Source organism: Nelumbo nucifera, chromosome 4, assembly GCF_055504915.1.
Source record: "Nelumbo nucifera cultivar China Antique chromosome 4, China Antique-T2T, whole genome shotgun sequence".
NCBI classification, from domain to species: domain Eukaryota; kingdom Viridiplantae; phylum Streptophyta; class Magnoliopsida; order Proteales; family Nelumbonaceae; genus Nelumbo; species Nelumbo nucifera.
Window position 1 is genome coordinate 49,731,248 of NC_142652.1, and position 22,979 is coordinate 49,754,226.

The 22,979-nt window shown below is 40.2% G+C and overlaps 1 protein-coding gene across 1 annotated transcript in view; it reads right to left on the reverse strand.

Annotated features, from left to right (window-relative positions):
• Positions 1–22,979, reverse strand: part of LOC104589014 (Zinc finger, C3HC4 type (RING finger) family protein) — a 103,209-nt gene that overhangs the window by 71,613 nt on the left and 8,617 nt on the right. The window contains exon 3 of the mRNA XM_010247177.3: positions 12,628–18,629. Coding sequence (XP_010245479.1) covers positions 12,628–18,629 — 6,002 coding nt within the window. The remainder of the gene's footprint in view (positions 1–12,627; positions 18,630–22,979) is intronic.

A 22,979-nucleotide genomic window follows, 5' to 3' on the forward strand; every position in this document is an offset into this window, starting at 1 on the left:
TCAAACCCTTGTACCTGAATGAGCAAATGCAGAAGTGGAAGTATCAGATGTAGTTGGTGGCTGAGATGAGGGTGCTGAAGTGCCTACCTCACTTTCCAACTGAGTTAGGGCAGCTCGGACAGCAACCAAGGTGTCCAGGGGTGTGATTCTTGTGCTAGAGGATGAAACACCATCGGTAATACTTAATAGTTGCCACATTGACATTCCCCTTTTTGCTTCTGAGCTTTGTTGGAACTAGATGTGGATAGAGTTTCCAACATGTGTCATTGGTATGCTTCGGTTCCTTGCAATGATCACAAATTAAGTCCTTCTTGTCCTCTTTCTTCGTATCCCTTGTCACCTCCAAACTTCGGTTTTACTGTTGCTAGGGTTGATTCCATAGGCTGATACTGTAGCATAACCTTTCTCCTACTTTCTTCACTGTGCACCAAGGAATAAGCCTGAGACAAGGTCACACTCTCTGTAGTGAGGAATTGTTGCCTCACAATGTCATATTCTAGGTTCAGACCTGCTAGGAATTCAAAAACTCTATTGGTTTCACCTTGTTTCCTATATGTATGTGCATCCTTCTTGCTTTCTCACTCAATTGTCTCCAGATGATCAATTTCATGCCACAAAGACTTCAAGGTAGAGAAGTAAACTGAGACCGGTTTCTCTCCCTGCTTAAGATTATTGACTTTACATTTCAGTTCATAGGCCCTAGTGACATTAAGTGGCTGAGAATAGGTTTCTCTCATGATGTCCCAAATTTCCTTGACAGTTTTGGCCCATAAGTAATTTCAGATAAATATGAGGTTGCATGGAATTGTACAGCCAAGTCATGACCAAATAGTTCTCCTGAATCCATTTGGCAAATAATGGGTCTTCCCTGGCTGGTTTCTTCACATCTCCCATCACATAGCCTAATTTCTCTCTACCCCAATAGCCATCATGGCTGATTAGGTCCACTCCAAGTAATTTGATCCATCAAACTTCACTGTGGTAATCTGAAAAGTATTTTCAGTCATGTTTCCAGCCCCGAAAACACCTTCCCCTTGAGTCTGCAACTCAGTTCCTGCCATCTCTACCAAGAATTTATCACAAAGAACTGATTTTTATGCTGAACAAAGGCAATTGATACCCTAAAACTGCTAACAGCCAAATTGGGAAGCTGAAAGGGGTCAAGCAAACACCTAGAAATTCTGAAACAGGTCTAATAATCTTCAAAAGCTCATTACCAACCAATCTGGAATGCTGAAAAGGACCAATTCTTACCCAGAACTTTATCAGTCAATACGGTTTCAGAAAAATTGAATTTTAAAAGAACTGAAGATAACCCTAAAAAATTCAGGAGAAATCAGAAAAGAGCAACCACTCCTCCCAAATCACTCTGCTCAATTTTTTATTGGAATCGATCTCAAGAAAAGATTGAAACTTACTCAGAAAAGACTGGCCGCCACTTCCAATCCTCAGTCTGAACCCTAATCTTGAGTTTCTTTCCTTCTCTCTGATTCACCCTGATCACTGGACTCTTTCCAAAACTCCAAATATCTCTTGAAAAGGTGTTGCACTCTGCCAATGATCTCCAAGAACCAGTCGATTGCCAAATCTTGCTAAAACTTCCAACCCTAGGAAGTTCTCATGCAATCAACCTGATTAGACACTCATGCGAAACCCTAGGTTGGCTCTGATACCAACTTGTCGACTAGAGACTGAGATCAGTTCTACTCTAGATGAGAATTCAAAACAGAGAATGGAATAGGGAGAGAGAGAGAGAGAGATGAATAGGCTTGCCGCCCTCAGGTATATATATATATATATATATATATATATATATATATATATATATATACATATATACATATATATATAATAACTTAAAAATTGCATACTTACAATATTGCCCCTACTAACATAACATATCAGCAACATAAAATAATAACAAAAATAACTAACTTAACTTACTGACACTAACAGTAATATAAATAAAGACATTTACTGCCCTACAACTCTACAGCATAGTTTTCAAGGCGCCAAGGTGAGGCTAGGCGACAGGGGGGCCCTAGTCACCTAGGCGATGGATTTTTTTTAAGTAAAAACATGTATCCTAGGGTAGTTCCCTAGGTTCCATAATCATATTTCCTTAATAAATATCCATAATTTTCATAAGAAATGTATAAACTTCATGTTAAAGTATCGAAAATCAACATATTCATGAGAAGAAAAAGAAGAAAGAAAAGAAATTTCAAAAAATATAGGGGCTGAACCCCTATTTCTGTTATAGGAAAAGAAGAAAAGAAAAGGTGGAAGAAGAAATTAGTATATAAAAAGACAAAATTAGTAAAAAGAAAGAAGAAAATATGTTGATTGGACAACATTTTATGTTCTTTCTTACTTATTGGTTCAGGTTTTGAAGTCTTTGAGGGTTCAATACAGCATTTAGCAATGTTTGTGTTGATTAAACCCTAACAAATAAGAAAATAACAAAAAGAAATTAGAATATAAACACACAAAATGAATATTTTAGTTTAAAAATGTCTATTTTATAATTATAACCTCAAAACATTAAGAATATAAAAGTTTGTTATAACATGCTATAGAAAACTGCTTGGCGATTAGGCAAGGCGAGACTCCAAGGGCGCTTTGTCACCTTGACAACTATGCTCTACAGAAAGTTCAGAGGGTGCTGATGGAGAAGCAATACAAGTATACGACTTCTGGGGAAGACTACCAATGTTTTTGGTAGGGGTGAGTGAAAGTGTTTCATAACGAAATATTCTTATGCAAGAGGGGAGTCTTCAGCGAATAGGCAAGGTACAGTGCCTAGGGCTTGGGGAGATTTGGGTGTTGCAACAACATCATCTCGTCCTAATAAGTCTAAGGAATATTTGATTCTGCTCTCAGGTGTGGAGAAAGAGCCGCCTGATGACATCTACTTCAGTCGCAGTGTCTCAGAACACAATCGCTCAATAGTGAAGGTAGACTACATTGACCCCTTTCTGCTTTCTGAGTTCGATGAGGGGAAAAGGATTAAAAACACACAACTAAAGAAGGTGGGATATGTGCTTGTATCAACTGTGGACAGTGACCAGCTCAAAGCCCTGAATCCTGATGGTGAGGTGGAAAGATTAGCAGAAGAACCATACACGAGTGCAACTTTGCTATCTAATCAGGAGTTAGAGCTACAGTACTCGATGAGTGCTGAAAGCCCTTGATATGATTAAGGTTAGTTTAGAGTTTCCTGTTTGAGGAGATTTTTTTTGGGGTGAGAATTCTCAGTTTTGTCAACTGAGGGTTGTGTTGCTTGGGAAGAAAGTTTTTTGGTTTATTTCTCTGAGGTTTTCAAGGGATATCCAACTGTCAGGAAGGTGTTACTTGTGTGAAGCTGTGAAGGACAATGTGCTACATCTATGCTTCGGTTGCTCTTTCTCAAAGCTCATTTCGGGATGTCTTTGGGCTGTTTCAGATATAATATGGTGAATTCAGGGACTCCTGAAGATATATTTGCTTGTTGGCCTACAATGAAAGGAATTTTTAAGGCAAAGATGGTTGGGAGATGTGTTCCTTTTGTCACATGTTGAGAAGTGTGGAATGAAAGAACCAAAAGGGAACTCCGAAATCATACATTGAAAAAGAGATGAACTCACTCTTTTATGTGAGAAAAGGATAAAAGTTTGGGTTCTTATAATTCCAGAATACGAAGGGATTTCAAAGGACCTTGGTGTTGGTTTTTGGTCTTTCCTTGAGGTGGATTTCAAGCAGTTAATCTTGTATTTCTTTTTCTTCTTTGATGCATCCTCTTTTTGTTGTTTATAGAGTCTAAGCTGTGGTGATTCCTCATCACCCTGGTTGATGTACTCTTTCTTTTATCAATTGTTTCAACTGGTGCTACAGTAGTCCGAACCAGAAAGAGAAGAAGAAGAAGAGAAGAAGAAGAAGAAGGGTCTGTCGAAATCTGATGGATTACCCATACAATCGACCCCCTTAATCTATATTAGACTCTAATAATCTTTACAAAGACAAAAATGCCCTTACTTAAGTGTGGGGCATAGTAACTCTAATAACAGTGCCACATAAGCAAGTTACTTAACAAACATAAGAAGACTAAACTACCCCTATTCGGCACACTTTAACACTCCCCCTCAAGCTGGAGAATATATGTCATATAATCCCAGCTTGTTACATAGATAGTTCACTTTCCCTGAGCTTAGAGCTTTTGTAAACAAATCTGCCCACTGGTCATTCGAGCCCACATGTTCTGTATTTATCTCTCCAGCAAGAACCTTCTCTCTCACAAAGTGGCAATCAACCTCTATATGCTTTGTTCTCTCATGAAAGACAGGATTGGAAGGGATATGGAGTGCAGCTTGGTTGTCACAGTACAATCTCATAGGTTTATCCATGTGAAACCCAATTTCTTGTAGGAGATTCCTCAACCACACTAATTCACGGGTGGTGTGGGCCATGGCCCTATATTCGGCTTCAGCACTGCTTCTGGCCACAACCGTCTGATTTTTACTCTTCCATGTCACAAGATTTCCTCCAAGAAATGTGCAATAGCCTGTAGTAGATCTTCTGTCATTCACTGAGCCTGCCCAGTCTGCATCTGTATATCCAACTACTTCAAGTTTTCCCCCTGGTTTATACAATAGCCCACGGCCTGGAGCTCCTTTCAGATACCTCACAATTCTAAGGACTGCATCCCAGTGAGGTATACGAGGGTTCTGCATGAATTGGCTCACCACACTGACTGCAAAGGAGATGTCGAGTCTCGTGATAGTCAGATAGTTCAACTTTCCCACTAGTCATCTATACCTTTCAGGATCTTCAAATACTTCTCCTGTATCACTGCTCAACTTAACATTTGGTTCCATAGGGGTCTCAGCCGGTTTTGCACCTAACAGTCCTGTTTCTTCCAATAGATCAAGAACATATTTCCTTTGGCACAGATTTACACCTTGTTTTGACCTGGCAACTTCTATTCCCAAGAAATACTTTAATGTTCCAAGGTCATTTGTTTGAAAATGATTTTGCAGAAATACCTTTAGTTTGCCAATCCCCAATTTATCACTACCAGTGATGACAATATCATCCACATAGACCACTAATAAAATATTCCCAGCTTCTGAGTCATAGCTGAACATTGAGTGATCAACCTGCCATTGCTTCATTCCAAAACTCTTCACCACTTCGCTGAACTTCCCAAACCAAGCACGTGGAGATTGCTTCAACCCATAAATTGCCTTCTTCAGTTTGCACACCTTACCAACCTCCCCTTGAGCAACAAACCCAGGTGGTTGCTCCATATATACTTCCTCCACCAGATCACCATGGAGGAAGGCATTCTTTATGTCAAGTTGAAAGAGAGGCCAATCATACATAACTGCCAAGGAAATGAGTACACGAACAGAACCAATTTTAGCCACCGGAGAGAATGTCTCCATGTAGTCCACTCCATACAACTGTGAGAAACCTTTAGCAACAAGTCTGGCCTTCAGACACTCCACACTACCATCTGGCAAGTATTTCACAGTATACACCCATTTACAGCCCACAGCATGCTTACCAGGTGGGAGAGTAGTAAGTTCCCATGTTTGAGTATGTTGAAGAGCAGAAAGTTCCTCCTCCATTGCCCGCCGCCATCCAGGTGAACTAAGAGCTTCTTGAACATTGTTAGGTATGGAAATAGAGGACAAAAGTGAAACAAACTGGCGATGTGAGGTAGAAAGACGAGATAATTAAACAAAATTGGAAATGGGATGGAGGGTAGAACTGCGTTTACCTTTCCGTAAGGCAATGGGTAGGTCAAGGTCTAAAGATTCAGCAATAGGAGACATGAGAGGATCCGCAGATGAGGTAGAAGCCGGAGGAGGGGCCGGTGTCATTCGACGTGTACACACTTGTCGGGTCGGTGGTCGTTTAGTGGTGACCTGCACTAGATGAGGTGATGAGTCTACTCCAACAACAGCCTCTGGAACTGGATCACTGACGGGAAGAGGAAGAGGAGGTAAGGGTGAAGACAAGGGTGCTTCATGACTGGAGAAGAAGGGTACAGACTCAAAAAAGGTGACATCCAGGCAGACATAGCACTTTCGGGTAATGGGATTATAACACTTGTACCCTTTTTGAGTCCGAGAGTAGCCAAGGAAGACACATTTAATTGAGCGTGCATCTAGCTTGTCTATTCCAGGACTCAGATTGTGGACAAAGCACACACAACCAAAGACATGAGGAGTTAATGGAAACGGAGATAAAGTGGGAAACAAGATAGAGAAGGGGGACCGACCATGAAGAATAAAAAAGGGCATCCGATTAATGAGAAAACATGCAGTGAGTACAGCATCACTCCAAAACCGTTTAGGAACATTCATGTGGTGAAGCATAGACCGAGCAGTTTCAAGAAGCTGACGATTCTTCCGTTCAGCCACCCCATTTTGTTGAGGGGTGAAAGCACATGAGTTCTGATGAATAATGCCATGTTGTTCTAAATATTGTTGAAATGAAGTAAGAAAGTATTCACGACCATTATCTGAACGGAGAACTTTGATTGGAACACCAAATTGTGTGTGTATTTCAGTCTGGAATTTTTGAAAAATGAAAAATAATTCACTTCTTTCTTTCATTATGTAAATCCATGTCATTCTTGAACAGTCATCAATAAAGGAGACAAAATACTTGTACCCATTATAAGACTCTATTTTGATTGGACCCCAAACATCTGAATGTACCAAAGAAAAAGGACTCAACATACGACTCTCAACTCTTGGACTGAAGGACACACGACGGTGTTTACCAAACTGACATGACTCACATTGTAAAACTGACAACTGACTCAATGACGGAACCAACATCTTGAGAACCTTGAGAGATGGATGTCCCAGTCGGCAATGCCATTGTAGAGGAGTAAGGGAAGTCTGAAGTACAATTGAAGATCCACCACCGTCAAGGTAATACAATCAACCAGCTTCATGCCCCCCACCAATCTTCTTCCCCATCTTGAGATCCTGAAAAACACAAGTGGAAGGAAAGAAAGTAACAAAACAGTTAAGAGCCTTGGTTATTTTACTAACAGACATAAGATTGAATGGAAACTTAGGTACATATAAAACAGATGATAAGGGGACAGAAGCCAGGTCAACATTACCAACACCACAGATGGGAGATGAGGACCCATTGGCAAGTGTAACAATTTGTGATGTGGAGGTTTCAGAAAGAGAAGAGAACACACCTGGAGTCCCGGTCATATGATCTGAGGCTCCAGAGTCAATAATCCAGGAAGGAGTTTTAGATGACATGCAAGCAATACCTGATTGGGCAAGTGTGGCAGTGGTATGCTATAAGTAGTTTGAAGGAACCGTTCATACTCATCACGCGGTACACTCACCATCTCCCTCCCAGAAGTAGATGTAGATGTGGGAGGAGTTCGGCCTGCCAGTTTACTGTCACTGATATCAACCTCGCCTGCTACAGCATGATTAGCCCATTTAGAGGGAGGGCCATGTAGGTCATAACAGAAATTCACTGTGTGTCCTTCCCTACCACAATGAGTACACTTCCTTGTAGAGTTATTTTTTCCTCTGCCACGGCCTCCCCCTGAGTCACGGCCACCCCGACCAATCATGGAATTGCCACAGCCTCCTCTGGGAGCATGACCACCCACTCTTGTACTATGTCCACCTCCTCTAACTATCACAAGTGCTGATCTATCAGACTGTGTAGGGTTCTCAGTCTGTCCCAAAGAAATTCTACGACGCCTTGAAAATACTTCCTCAAGTGTAGGAAGAGTAGAGCCCCCCAGTATTTGGGCTCTAACTGGTTCATATTCCGACTTCAGCCCCACTAAAAATCTTGTAACATCTAGTTGTTCCCTTTGCTGTTGCTGAACTTTAATATCTGGAGTGAGGGGATGATAGACATTGAGTTCATTCCTTATATTCTTCATGCAGGCATAGTACTCTTCTAGTGTTTTGGTTCCTTGTTGTAAATCAAAGTACTCCTGATAAAGCTGATATACTCTTGTTGTGTTATCTTGTCCAGAATATAGCTTATTAGCATGCTCCCATATATCCTTAGCCGTATCAAGGAACATGAAGTTGGCACTAATTTTGGGCTCCATACTATTCCACAGCCAAGTCATGATTTGAGCATCTTCTTGTTCCCAATCATCAAACCCTGGAGAGTCAACCGGTGGCTTCTCATCTCTTACATGCTTTACTTTCTTCTTTGCCTTGAGAAAAACTTCCACTGATTTAGCCCATGGAACATAGTTCTCCCCATTCAGCTTAATTGAGGTCATTTGTACCCCTAGGTAGTCGGGTGAAATAACCACACTAGGTTTCTGATCATTGTACCCATCTCCTATTGCTGCCATTGTACTCTTTCACAGTTGCCTCTAACCTTACTTCTCAGCTACAAGCTGATTGATGTTGTTCACAGTTTGATACTTTAGCACCTATTGCAGCCCCTAAACACAATAGTGGGAGCACACACTTGTTCTTATTCACACTACTGCTGACTTCACACACCTACGACCCACATAAGCATAAATTACCACTCACTAATCACAGATAGGCCCTCTTACAACCACTCAATAAAAAAAATTGTGCATCATAAGCACCATAACACAGTCAAAACTGCTACACCCAGTTCAGACTTGTTTAACACACTTAAGAGGGCATTACACAACCAAAAAGAGCTCGGCAAGGTCATTGCATTCCACCTTACACCACTTGGCCACTTACAGCAGCCCTAACACCACTCAACAACTCACAGCAGACCTACACCATTCAACAACTCACAGCAGCCCTACACCATTCGGCTACTGCACACATAGCCCTTTCTAGGGCAACAATGAACCTAGTTCTCTAGGTTCCAATCAATACTAACAGCTTCTTGTAGGGTTTCTACCCAAAAATATCAGTAACACTAGAAGAAGAGAAAACCGACCTTCCTTTGAGAATATCAACCAACCATTCACTGCTGAAGTCACTTTCCTTGCTGAAGAAGGTTATGCGCAGTAGAGAGAGACGAGCTGTGATGTTTCTAACCTAGGGTGAACCAGTTCTCTCCATTGACTGACCAGAAACGAAGGAGAAGAGTCACGAACACTGTTGAGGCGCTTTACCAACTAAAGTAGGTCAGGAGCATGGCTATGATGCCATGTTTCGACTGGTGCTACAGTAGTCCGAACCAGAAAGAGAAGAAGAAGAAGAAGAAGAAGAAGAAGGGTCTGTCGAAATCTGATGGATTACCCATACAGTCGACCCCCTTAATCTATATTAGACTCTAATAATCTTTACAAAGACAAAAATGCCCTTACTTAAGTGTGGGGCATAGTAACTCTAATAACACTGCCACATAAGCAAGTTACTTAACAAACATAAGAAGACTAAACTACCCCTATTTGGCACACTTTAACATCAATAATTTTTTCATTTTTATTTATTACCAAAAAGAATATGTTTTCTACATGATTTAAAATGTTGAGTGCAGAAGATGGTATTATAATATATTAGTTACCAAAATATCCAGATGTGTAGACTGGAAGTAGCAGTATTGTTGCCCACCTAAAGTACATGGATGAACACTTTGAGCCAACTTCAAAGTTTCTTTGGGACTCAATATTAAAACTTAGTTTTTGTTTGTGTAAAAGATTGTTTGTTGATCTATTAGAATTGTAGAGGAGATGGGCAGAATGGCCCATAAACTGTCGTTTCATGTTATGTTTATGTTTCCCTCTGTAATGGGCCTTTATTCTGGGCCCATACTTTGTAATGTTCTGTTTTTTGTAATTTCTTGCCCACTCAAGGGTCTCTCTGTAATATTTCAAAGATTAACTTAATAAAATGTTTAGAGTGTTAGAGGGAGGTTATGTTCGAGCCTCTCACTCTCTAACTCTCATTGTCGCCAGCTCTCTCTCTTCTTCTTCCTCTTAATCTTCTCTTGTTAGTTTATTTTCTGGTTTGCATCTAATCTCAAGCAGTTCTATACATCAAGAGGATTGTTTTTCAACTTGGTATCAGAGCGGGCCAGAGCTTGGTGTGACCCTCATGTGGTTCTAGTCCAACCAACTGCATGAGGATGTTCTAGGGCTGGAAGTTTAAAGTCATTCACCTGGTTCTTGGAGGTCATTGGAGGGTGCCCATGTCTCTACACACTTGGAGAATAGTTCGGTGACCAGGAAGAATTCAGAGAGCAAGGTGTTCGGCCTGGTTTGAAGTTCAAATCAGAGATTCACTTACTGTAAGTTATCTCAGTTATTGATGGGTTATTTTCATTGCTTGGGAGGGCTGTTAAAGTATTCGAAACCCTCCTCCATTCTGCCCTACTGTTCGGCTGCTGCTGAATTGATTCAACTCAGAGATTTCTGGGTTGTTTTGGAGTGCAGTTCGGCTGTTGTTGGACTGTCAAGTTGCTGAAACTGGTTTGGACTCAGTGGTACTAGTCTAAAATTCTGTCCAGCCTTTGTTTTGGACCTATATGAAACATTATAGAAGTGGTTCCTACTAGTTAACAGTAGGGTGTTAACTACTGCACACAGAGTGTTTGTCAAAAGGCCTCTTAAGGACTGTGGACTGTTTTCTTCTCTTTGGAACAATGGTTGTTGGGGACCTGAAATACTTCGTGTTTGGAGGTCTACTGGTTGTCCCTTGAAGAGTGAAATAGTATTTCTTACTCTAGAAAGTGTTGCCACCGAGCTGGACTGTCACGGTTATCAAGACTGAACTGTTTTTTGTGAGCTGGTTGTTGTTGTCGATTCAGCTCAAACTAAGTTCATCAAGATTCCATGTACCTTGGAAAACTTATTAAAACCCTAATTGGAGCCTTTGCATGATGGATTCCTCGGACCTTGAAAGCAAGAGTGCTGCTGAATATGGACAGACTTTGGGAACCCCAGCCGATTCCTCGGACCTTGGAGCCATTGCATGATGGATTCCTCGGACCTTGAAAGCAAGAGTGTTGCTGAATATGGACAGACTTTGGGAACCCCAGCCGATTCTATGTTGGCAGTAACTACAGTTAAACTTGATGGGACTAACTACTTGGCATGGTCACAATCAGTGAAAATCCATATTTGTAGCAGAGGAAAATGGGGGTTTATTTCTGGGAGCAAGAAAGCTCCCCTAGAGAATGATCCATCTTATGAGAGATGGATGCAAGAGAACTACACAGTGATTGGGTGGCTTGTGAATTCAATGCAGCCACAAATTAGTCAACACTATCTTTGGATGAACTCGGCTAAAGAAATCTGGGATAGTGTTACAGAAACCTACTCCCAAAAATTGAATGTTGCCAGAGCCTATAAACTGAGGAGTGATGTGAAGAATCTAAGGCAGGGGGAGAAATCACTTGCAGCATACTTCTCAACCCTGAAATCTCTATGGCAAGTGATTGATCTGATAGAGGCTGTGAAATGGGATACCCCCAATGATGCTAAAACATACAAGAAATTAGTTGAAAGGAACAGGGTCTTTGAGTTCCTAACAGGGCTGAATCCTGAATATGACATCACAAAACAGAACATTACAAAGTATGGGCCCAGAATAAGGCCCATTACAGAGGGAAACATAAGCATTACATGAAATGACAGTCTATGGGCCATTAGGCCCATCTCCTCTACATGACAAACCCATGATGTTGTACTGTGATAATCAAGCTGCCATCAACATTGCTCACAACCCAGTCCAACATGATAGAACCAAACATATTGAGTTTGATAGACACTTTATTCGAGAAAGAGTCTCTTCCGGTGAAGTGTGTCTTCCATTCATTACTTCGGAAGGACAATTGGCAGATTTCCTCACGAAAGGTATTTCCAAGGCAAAGCTTCAACATGGCACTAGCAAGCTGGGCATGATTAACATCTATGCTCAGCTTGAGGGGGAGTGTAGTGGAGATGGGCCGAATGGCCCATAGACTATCATTTCATGTTATGTTTATGTTTCCCTCTGTAATGGGCCTTATTCTGGGCCCATACTTTGTAATGTTCTGTTTTTTGTAATTTCTTGCCCACTCAAGGGCCTCTCTGTAATATTTCAAAGATTAACTTAATAAAATGTTTAGAGTGTTAGAGGGAGGTTATGTTCGAACCTCTCACTCTCTAACTCTCATTGCCACCAGCTCTCTCTCTTCTTCTTCCTCTTAATCTTCTCTTGTTAATTTATTTTCTGGTTTGCATCTAATCTCAAGCAGTTCTATATATCAAGAGGACTGTTTTTCAACTAGAACCATTTGCACTTTCTATGAGTTCAAATTTTTCTTTAAACTTGCTTTTTTATGTAGCTTTAACTTTATGGCAACTTGAAAGTGTATTATTGTTTCCAGCATGTCAATAATTTTTACAATACTTCCATACAAATTTCAGGCATTGTCCTCTATTTGGATGATCAATATTTCCACCAACACAAACATTTTAAACCTTGGTTTTGTACAGGGGATCGCTTCAACGTGCTGCCCTAGGTGCCTCTATAATCCCAAAGACAACATGTTCCATGCCAATAAACAAACTCAATTCACCAACCAACAAGAGTTATACACACACACATGGAGAGAGAAAGAGAGTAACAAACAGCAAATATAAATTTGTTCAATCCTAAATGGTTAATTGATGCCATTTCCAATATCAAGGAAACCAGAAAATCTGAATACCTCGAAGGATGTTGCCAGGATCCATTTGCCGCCAAAACAAAAGCTGTTTGTGAGAACACAGATTTAATGGAAGTATCCTCCTCAATCAGAAGTTTTATTTCATGAAAAATGGAAGAAAGAGCTCCTTGATGTGAAAGAAATTCTGGCATACGACTGAGTACATAGTCTTTGTAGAATTCAGCCTTTGTAGGTTCCCTGATCCCTAAATAACTTCTTAGAATGGTTTTCTCCTTTTCTGATTCAGTACGAACAAAGCTTTCATCCAAAAAATCCTCACTTACACCTTCTGGCTTGAGCCATTTAGTAGGTTCACTCAAACATACAAGTTTTCTACTTCTACATGACTCAAACACCGGGAGATGCTTGATTACATTTATGTGTCTATGCTCCATCCGATTGGAACAGAACCACTTCGACTGGAGAATGAAACTCCGAAGTTCATGCATCTCTCCCTCTGATGCATCTGAGAAAAGCCCCATGATATGTTGTGGCTCAACAGAAACAGTTAGGACAGCATTTAAGATGCCAGTTGCAGTAGAGTCCTGCACAAAAAATTTCAACTGTGGATGATCTATGGGAACATCAGAGCTCAGGAAGAGACATCCTAGTTTCTGCAACAGCGAAGACATGTTCTCACTCCATCCGTCATCTTTAATCACATTTGAGTCCTGGACAATCTGCATGAGGCAATTATGCCTTACTGGCAAAATAGGCCACTTAGAGAACACTGAGAGGTCATCACAAGATGAGTTCAAATAGTTCCAGAACAGTCCCATCCACTCTAAACTTGGTTGACCTTGGTAACCTGGGGTCCAAGATACCAGTTTAGCATGCTGCCACTCTGTCGGCATAAACCTGGGAAAAAGCTCCTCAAGAAGATGGCATGTCAGTAAGGAAATATTACAACCTCTATGTTCCGCTACCTCATAGAGCTTCCTATGAACTGCATCTGGAATGCTGCAATCTACAAGAAGTTGAGGAACTGTGTCCTTAAGAAGACCATATTCATCTTTAGAAGTAACAAATACTCTTTCCCCCTCTCCCCTCTTGCTGAACATTGTAAACAAACCATTGGAAAGAGGAACCAAAGGTAAACCATGCAGATTATCAGAACGATTAGGTACAGTCATGTCACTTAAGCAGTATTCCAGCATCAATATCATTGCATCCCTGTTCTTAAATTCACGTTTCCGTCGAATCAATAAGGTCCTTAGAAGTTGAGGTGTCAAATAATGAAGTGATGGGCAAACTTCCATAAACATCTCCACCACTGGCTTAGAAACGGTAACAATAGGCAAACCTGCATCTGATAATGCTTCTACAAGCTCATTTTCCTTTAGAAAAGTAAAATCAGGGAAAATGGCTTGTTTAGTTGAGATCCAAAGGCCTCCCCTAGCTTTTGTGTGTAAGACATGAAGACCAAGATCAGCAATACACGAATAGATTTTCCGCACCATTGATCCCCATGGTTCTTGTATGGCTTTTGTAGGCCAAAATGAAAAGAATAGATCAGATGGACCAACCTCTATTGCAATTTTTTCAAGCAAGTGGCCATAAGCAGGAGCAACAACATCTTCAAGAAGGTAAATATTCCAATCTGAGCGTACTTTTCCACCCCCTGCCATGTCATTGCCAAACCAAATATCCCTGCGGTTTGATGACAACTCAAAATATGCATTAATATGTGCTGGTAGACCAGTGACAATTGGCAGTGGTAAAAAGCAGAAGGCTCGACCCTCAAACTCCTTTCTGACTTGTCTGGAATCCAGAGGAACATGAAAGATATCAGGAATACTGTCACTTGGTTGTCCTTCAATCATCTGTCTATTTCCCAATTGCATTATGTCTTTCAAATTAACAGAATGCAAATATGCAGCAACACATGCCCAGGGAATAAAATTCCGAGACCTGTTCTCCAAGGCTAAAGATTTGTTCTTAGCACGTCCACCTCCTAAACATTCACTGGTTATCCACAAGTGTGACTTGTCACCAGAGGGAGTCTTCTCAGTTACCACAATTTTTACACAATCCCATGGCAAGTCACTATCTATCGTTTTACTCAATTTATTAAGGAACTGGTCCTTATCCATTCCACACTGTCGGTTTCCATGAATAAAGCTAAGCAGAGGATGCATTGGAATAGATGCAGTTTCAGGCTCCCTGATATGATTCTTATCAACACGGTGGAGAAGGTGCATTTCATTACCAACTCCATCCTTCACAAAAATTGAGATGGTTTTCACATTGCGAAGGAAAAGAAGGGCTTGTGATACAACTTCAGAAAACGAAGAGAAGAGTGATAAAACATCTTCTAATGCATATTTTTCTTTCTTTATTTGGCTTCTGGAAGCTGTACCTTCACTTCTGAGGGGAAAACGGAAGAGGGTTCCAGGAAATGGATGCTGAAGGTCACAACCAAAATGCAAGAATGGAGAAAACTGATCAGGAAATTGTTCCAATATACTTCTACCAACAAATCTGATTCGCAGACCAGGGTGGGATGGAGAGATGCCAGGCAAGTAACAGGCATGAGGATCAAACATTACAATGTTCTCCCCAGAAACAAATGTTGGGATATCTGTAAAATGATAAACACTGTTAAAGCCAAGCCCAAACCTTCCAATTGCAAAGGGCTTCTCAAGTTTACTATCTTGTCCAATACGTGAGATTGCATAAAGATCTTGTGCACTAAAAATAGAATTATTGAAACAGTAGAGAGCAGGGCCCTGCCAATCTGCCATTTCAGGAGAAAGAACAGATGAAGTCCCATACTGAGTTTTATCCAAGAGAAAAGTGACTTCAGAAGCACCTGCATCTTCTGCATTTTGTACTAGTTCAAAAAGAATACCAGGTCCATCTGCATACATCTCAACTATATGTTTAAGCCTGGTTGTCAAGGCTTCATGCTGTCCAAAAGCCTCAGCAGCTCCTGATAAACTCAAATTCATTGAGTCAGCACTCTCAGCAAGTAATATCCTACGAAGTGAGCATACACCCAGTTTCTCTGCCACATCATTTGAAATGTTACCATGCACAAATTTTTGAGCAGTTCTCTTTACATTAAAAGTCACTGTAGAGGCATTCCCAAATTCATTTTCAGGCCCTCCAGAGCCAAGCAACCATGGAGCATCATTGTAAACTAGGTCAGTGGCAGAAAACAATCTGGATGACACATCTGGTAGATAGATCTCATTGTGCTTATCCTGAAAATGAGCTTCAGCCAGATGCTGCACAATCAGTACTGCTGCCCTGAGTTCATGTGCATCCAGAGGATTACAACCTTTTCTTGCAGCCATTCTATGTAGAATACCAGCATAATCTTCAGGTTTCAAGAACTCTCGTATGCCAAGCTCCAAAAATAATTCCCTGAAAACTGCTAAATCAACAGGAATAACCCGTATATAAGGAACCAGATGAAGAGGACCATTAAGTACAACCTCATCCAAGGTTGCAAACCCGTCTCCCACCCAAATCCAACGGCACCCTTCTAGAATAGCCTTTACAATATCCATTTCATCAGAGCCAATCATGCTTGTCAATATAGAGTATATCTTTGGCATTGCTAGAGCCAATTCTTGCCGAAGAACCTTATCTTGAACAAGCTCATTATTTTTCCCTAGCTCGAGTAGTTGGGCAGAAAGAATACTTCCACCGGGTGTAGTAGACCATCCCAGGCTAGAAGACAATGCTGTTGAGGAACATTCACCATCAAGTATACGCAGGCTAGCTGAAACAAGCCACATATCTGCTGGTAGTCTGACCAGCTTTGGAGGAGCAACCATTGATGAAATGGAAGGCCATGGTAAAGATGGATATGGAGCAGCAACCAGGACTGGGCACCAGCAGATCATTCTGAGATCATTCCAGAATTTTTCTAGATCAATTTCAGAATTTCGGGGCTTAAAAGAAGTTGCAACTTGTGAGAACAATCTGTTCATTCTCCTCTTACCATCATTTAGCAGATTGAAAGACCACTTTACTGCATTTACTTCTAGGTAGGAAAGAAGAGCCTTTCCTTTTACATGTGCCTTCTGTTGATCTTTGTGCATCATTAGCTCAATTTGACGAGCGCTTTGTATAATTGTCTCAGGAGAGACAAATGTCCTAAGGCCCAAACCTATTAACATGTCCAACGCACCAGATTCTTGGAACAAACCATAAGGGTAACTGTCAGAATCTTCTAGAAGTGCATATAATTCTTCATTACGAGGATCATATAAAGCGTCAGGACATTTTAGAATACCACTAAGGGTTGGGACAAATTCCAACTTTCTCAATGAATCTCTCAAAGATGTTTCCTCTGCACATAATTGAGGTAGGTCCTGTAGAATAGAAAGCATAACTCTGTCACGAACCTCTGGTTGCAACTCACAAATTCTGTTTAACACCTGCTGTTTGTAGAAACATGCCTTACCCATCTGCTCAATTCCATAATATCCTAATAGAATCTTCTCTTCAGTATCAGATAAGCTGCAAATGAACTCTTCTCCAAGCAAATACTTGGGAATATCTGAAGGTGGTAAATACTTTATAGGATTTTCTAGGTCAGAAAAATGGAAAGTTTGAATCGATTCACCATCATGAACTTTATAAATAGGCAACATCTTGCACTTCTGTATGTGCAACTCCAATATACAGTCTCCAATATACCACTTAGGGTCAAGAAGAAAATGGCGAAGCTCATCCTTCTCATCCACTCCAAGATTATCATTAAACAGATGCTTTAGGTCCTCATTTGAGGAAACAACATCAAAAATGGCTTCCAAAACACCAGCACCATCAGCACCATGGACATAATGGGACAACTCCCAATGTTCAACCCCATAATTAGGGCTCAATATCCTGCACCCAATCTTAGCAAGGAGAGTCCTCATCTTACCAGGCAATTTTTCTGCATCAATCAATTTTAAGTGTCTTAAGGCTCTATATAGATGCCCTGAGGTGGATGGAAAGATAGGCCAATCACAAAACAGGGACAAATTCTCACACTGATCCCGAAGATACTGCCAGAAAAGCAGAAACCATGATGAAGATGGATGGATGGGGCTAGATTCTGGGTTCCAAAGAACCCTGTTCTTATATTTCCACTCGGAAGGGAAAAATTTAGGGAATAACTGAAGGAAATATTTATCATTGAAAGTCACAATATTGGAATTTGAAGATTTTGCAATAGCTGAAATTCTGGTCAGTATGTCAGGAGGAATATTTCGATCAATTACTCTATCAGGGATCTGGTAAAGCAGCATGTATTCCAACTCACTGCAGATAAAGTAAGGAAACCCTTTGGAGGCTTCAGAAAATGATGCAAATTCACCACTAGCTAAAGGAATCAAAGGCAGTTCACTTGCATCTCTACCAACATCTTCATCAATCAGATCTTCAAGGCAATATTCCAATAATACTAATCTGTAGAACTTGCTCAACGATATCAGCGTTTTGCATTCCCTGAGAAAACATCGTACTGTTGAAGGAGTAATTACTCTTTGAATAAAACTTGAAGAATATCTGAGGAGCATGTCAGAAAGGAAATTGGGAAGACAAACAATGGACATCCCTACCAGCAGAAGTGCCTCACCAAGTTCCTTACTTCTAGTGAACAACTCATCATGAATAAAAGCTTCAGCTGGTGATACCCATTTCCCTCCTCCGACATCTGAATACAGGACTGGACTATTACCAACATTTCTGTAAATACACTCCACCAAAAAGTTCCACGGCTCTTCAAAAGAACCACTGGGCCATAGATTATAGTATAACTTCTCTGGACCTAGTAAACTTCGTACACCCAGCAGTAACCTTGTAAAAGCAGGGGATACAACATCTTCTAGTAGAAGCATATTCCAGTCGGAGCGAAGTTTTCCACCCCTGTCCATATCATCACCATACCAAATGCTGCGGCGGTTTGAAGAAACCTCAAAGTAACCATTGATTTGCACAGCCATTCCAGTTCTTACTGGCAGAGGAAGAAAACAGAATGCTCGGCCATGCTTAAGAACATTATCCTGTTCAAAGTCACATTAATAATAAAAACTATTATGATATTAATGCATGATATATGAAAAATGAAATATTAAACTCTTTTAACAAAAAGAAATTGGTTAGTAAGAAATGAACTTAGAACAAATATCAGATAAAACAATATTATAGCTATTTCGACCAACAAGAAGAAGAAAATTCCTCAAGTACATTACCAGTCAATGTGAATCAGGGGAATAGAAACCAGAGGTTTATAAGAAAGGAGTTTCCGAAATCAAAACAATCCCAAATACCAAGGATATATCCCTTAAATATCTTCAAAGTTTCACCAATATCATAAATACCATTTATAATTTTGGCTTGGCTCTTTAATCAGATTCCAATTTTTTGGAAAACTGTGTTAATATTGATGTTTTCACAGGAACACTTCCGAAAGGTAAAATCTCAATAGATTCTTCTTTTGTTATATCTGTACTTCATTGGCTGTACTGGAAAAACAAACAACTCCAATTTGATGCATTGAACCAAATAGAACTCTATCTCCAGTTTGATCCAGAATTTCAGCATAGACTACATCATTTAGCCCCCCCCCCCCCAAAGTGTTAAGGCATATTTTTCTGTTCATTTTCGATAAATAATTTCAATTTTATTAGAGAAATCAAAATGTAATACAAGCATTGCAAGAGAGGTGTGATTTTTCACCTCTCATAATAGAAACAACACATTAGGAATTAAAACTGAGCCCATAATAACTACTACCTGCTTAGCTAGAGCATCAGCCAACTCATTAGCCAACCTTCTCTCTCAACGAATATTCATTGTCAAACCAATGGTTGACCATGTAAGCTTCTTAGTTTCATCTCTATACACCCAGCAGCAGTCTCCAGCCTTTGCAACCACTCCACCACTACCTTGGAGTCAAGTCTCCTACAATCAACTTGTTCAACTTTAATTCTCTAGCTATCTATAGTGCTTGAATTAATGCCAAGCATTCAGCCCTAATTGAGTCCCCCACACCTATGGAGAGCCATTAGCCTCCAACAGATAATTTCAACAAATGTGACTCCCTAAACAGCAGAGGTATGAAGAAAATTGCCAATGGAAATCCCAATCCTTGGTAATGTATAGCCTAAATTTACAGCATACATAGATGCACTGATGCAGGTGAGGTCCAAGACCTTCTCCAGTAACGGTGGTGAAGATTCCCAATAATCCCAAAGAAAGTGCCTGCCTAATCCAACAAAATCCCCCTAAATGTGGTGCAACCCACCAAGCATCAAAGTAATGGGGCCCCAACAATGCCATGTAATTCGCATAATGCTCGGAGATCATAGGGGCACAAATTGCACCAAAAGTCCACCCAGCCAAACCATTGGTAAAACTGAAACACCAAAGAGAACCACAACCCTAAGGTTGTCCGGAAACAGTTTGCTGGAAAAGGAAGCAGCAACTAAAGATATGGCACCCAAATCACTTGAATCCAGTTCACCTAAGTCAGATCGCTGGGAAAGGTTATGGCATTTTCCATTACAGCATCCATCTCGCCTGAATCCCAAATGACCAGCTAGAACACCTGAAATCAGTTCACTGGAAAGGTCACTACCAGTTCACCTGACTCCATGGGCTCTCACAAACAGTCTTGAATCGCCACCCAAAAAGTCCAAAAATAGGCCAGACAGCCTCTGAGGTTGATGCCTCACAATCTAAATGTCCTGGCACCTAACTTCATGCCTCTTCTATTTTAGACATTACCATAAAAACAATAACTCTTATCATATTGGTCTGCAACCCCCAAGACTGGTATTGAAAGAAAGGCAGTGTGTGTTTGCTTCTCTGGCTCATAGGAGTTGGTAAGTTCTTTGGCTAGTTGTAGTGGAGACTTGGGATGAAATCCCATTACCACCACAGTTGCAGGGGTTATGGTTATGAGGGACTGGCTACCCCTGTTGTGTATCGGAATCTGACACCAGTACAAGGTTTGAAACTCGACAGGCCCTAAAAAAACAAGATGTAAGGACTGAGCTGTTTATTATTTTGTATAAATAATAGGATAATTGTTGAAAAAAGAAAAAACTAAATGTGGATGCACAAATATGCAAACGGCACTTAGAAAACATATCAAATATTAAGGTTCCCTAGTCACATATTACAAATGTGACAGAGAAGATTACCCTTAAGTGTCATGTCTGTTTTGATGTCTACACATGCCTTATATGGATACAGCACCCATTTTGAAGAGTCCATGTAACATTAATTGAGGGTGTAGTAGTTCGGCAATGCAGTGCACTTCAGATGGTTCGAAGCCTCCTTATAGGGAAAGAACCACTAGAGACATGCAGTGCAATCAGTTTCCTAAGGCAGTGTTTGGTTGCAGTGCAAATTTATTTGCATTGATGCAAAACTATGGTAGTGCAAATGACTTGGGTCCAAATTCTGATTTATATTTGTTTCAAATTTTGCCTTGGTTAGTTTGATTACAGTACAAATGAAGTAAAATAAGACCTCAAGCAAAATAAAGTCAAGCCCATAACAAAATTAAACCAGAATTTGCATTCTTTTCATTTGCACTCCCATGCATTTGTACTAGTGCAAATATAATTGCACTGCAACCAAACACAACCTAATAAAAAGGAAACTGAATTGGTTGTGGATGAGTTTAAATAAGAACTACAGAGGGATAAAAAGGAATTTATAAACTAGCAAAGACGAGAGAAAGGAAAGGCGAAGATCTAAACCAATATTAAGTGCATTGAATGAGAAGATCAAAAAGTCGTGGTAAAAGATGAGGAAATCAAGGAAAGATAAAAAACTATTTAAAAAAATTACTAAATGAACGTGTAGAGGGAACTAGCAAAAGAGAGATTAGTCATACTAATAATATTGGAAATAACATGTACCTTCATAAAATTAGAATAGTTGAAGTCAAAGAGGCACCAAATAAGATGAAGAAGGGAAAGCCATTAGGACCAAATAGTACTCTAATAGAAGTGTGGAAAGGTATGGGGGAGGTAGGCTTATTATGGCTAAGCCATTTAATAAGACAATGAAAGAAAAGAAGATGACTGATGAATGGAGAAATAGCAATATGATGCCCATATTTAAGAACAAAGGTGACATACAAAGTTGTAATAACTATTATAATCCAATCTGTCTTAGAATTCTGTTAGGATGGTGACTGTAGAAATAAGAGAAGGATGAGAAGAAGAAGAAGAAGAGAAGGATATAGAGAAGGAGAGAAGTCTGGTTTGAACAAGAGAGAAAATCAGTCTCTCTCTATTCGGCCAGATCTATTTATATGTTTCTATTAAACCATAAAAGTACATCTTTGCCCCTACTTAAGTGAAGGTCACAAGAACTAATAGAACATTACACATCAGCAACTTAAACATAACCCTAATAACTAAAATACCCCTACACAGTCGACATTAACACTCCCCCTCAAGCTGGTGAGTATATATCATATAGTCCCAGCTTGTTACATATGTAGTTCACTCTTCCCCAACTCAACCTTTAGTAAACAAATCTGCCCATTGGTTTCCTGTGTTAACATATGCAGTATCTATCACTCCACTCAGAACCTTCTCTCTCACGAAGTGACAGTCAACCTCTATATGCTTGGTTCTTTCATGAAACACCAGATTAGAAGAGATATGGACTGCAGCCTGATTGTCACAGTAGAATTTCATTGGAGTGTCAATAGTGTATCCCATCTCCTGTAGAAGATTTCTCAACCACACTAATTCACAAGTAGTATGTGCCATAGCTCTATATTCTGCCTCTGCACTACTTCTTACCACAACTATCTGTTTCTTACTTTTCCATGTCACCAGGTTACCCCCAAGGAAAGTACAATAGCCTGTAGTGGGTCTCCTATCAGATATAGAGCCAGCCCAATCAGCATCAGTATATCCCTCTATTTAAAGTTTTCCTCCACTTCTATATATCAAGCCACGACCAGGAGCCCCCTTTAAATACCTCACAATCCTTAGAACTGCATCCCAATGCGGAACCCAAGGTTTATGCATGAACTGACTTACCACACTAACCGCAAAGGAAATATCTAGTCGAGTAATGGTTAGGTAGTTTAGTTTACCTACCAGCCACCGGTACATTCTAGGATCTCCAAACTCTTCACCCATATCACTACTCAGCTTAGTATTTGCTTCCATAGGTGTTTCAGTTGGTTTGACACCTAACAATCATGTTTCTTCCAACAAATCAAGAACATATTTCCTTTGACACAAATTAATACCATGCTTAGACCTTGCTACTTCTATCCCCAAGAAATACTTTAGTTTACCAAGGTCCTTTGTCTGAAAGTGTTCTTGTAGAAAGATCTTCAACCTATCAATTCCCACTTTATCATTCCCAGTAAT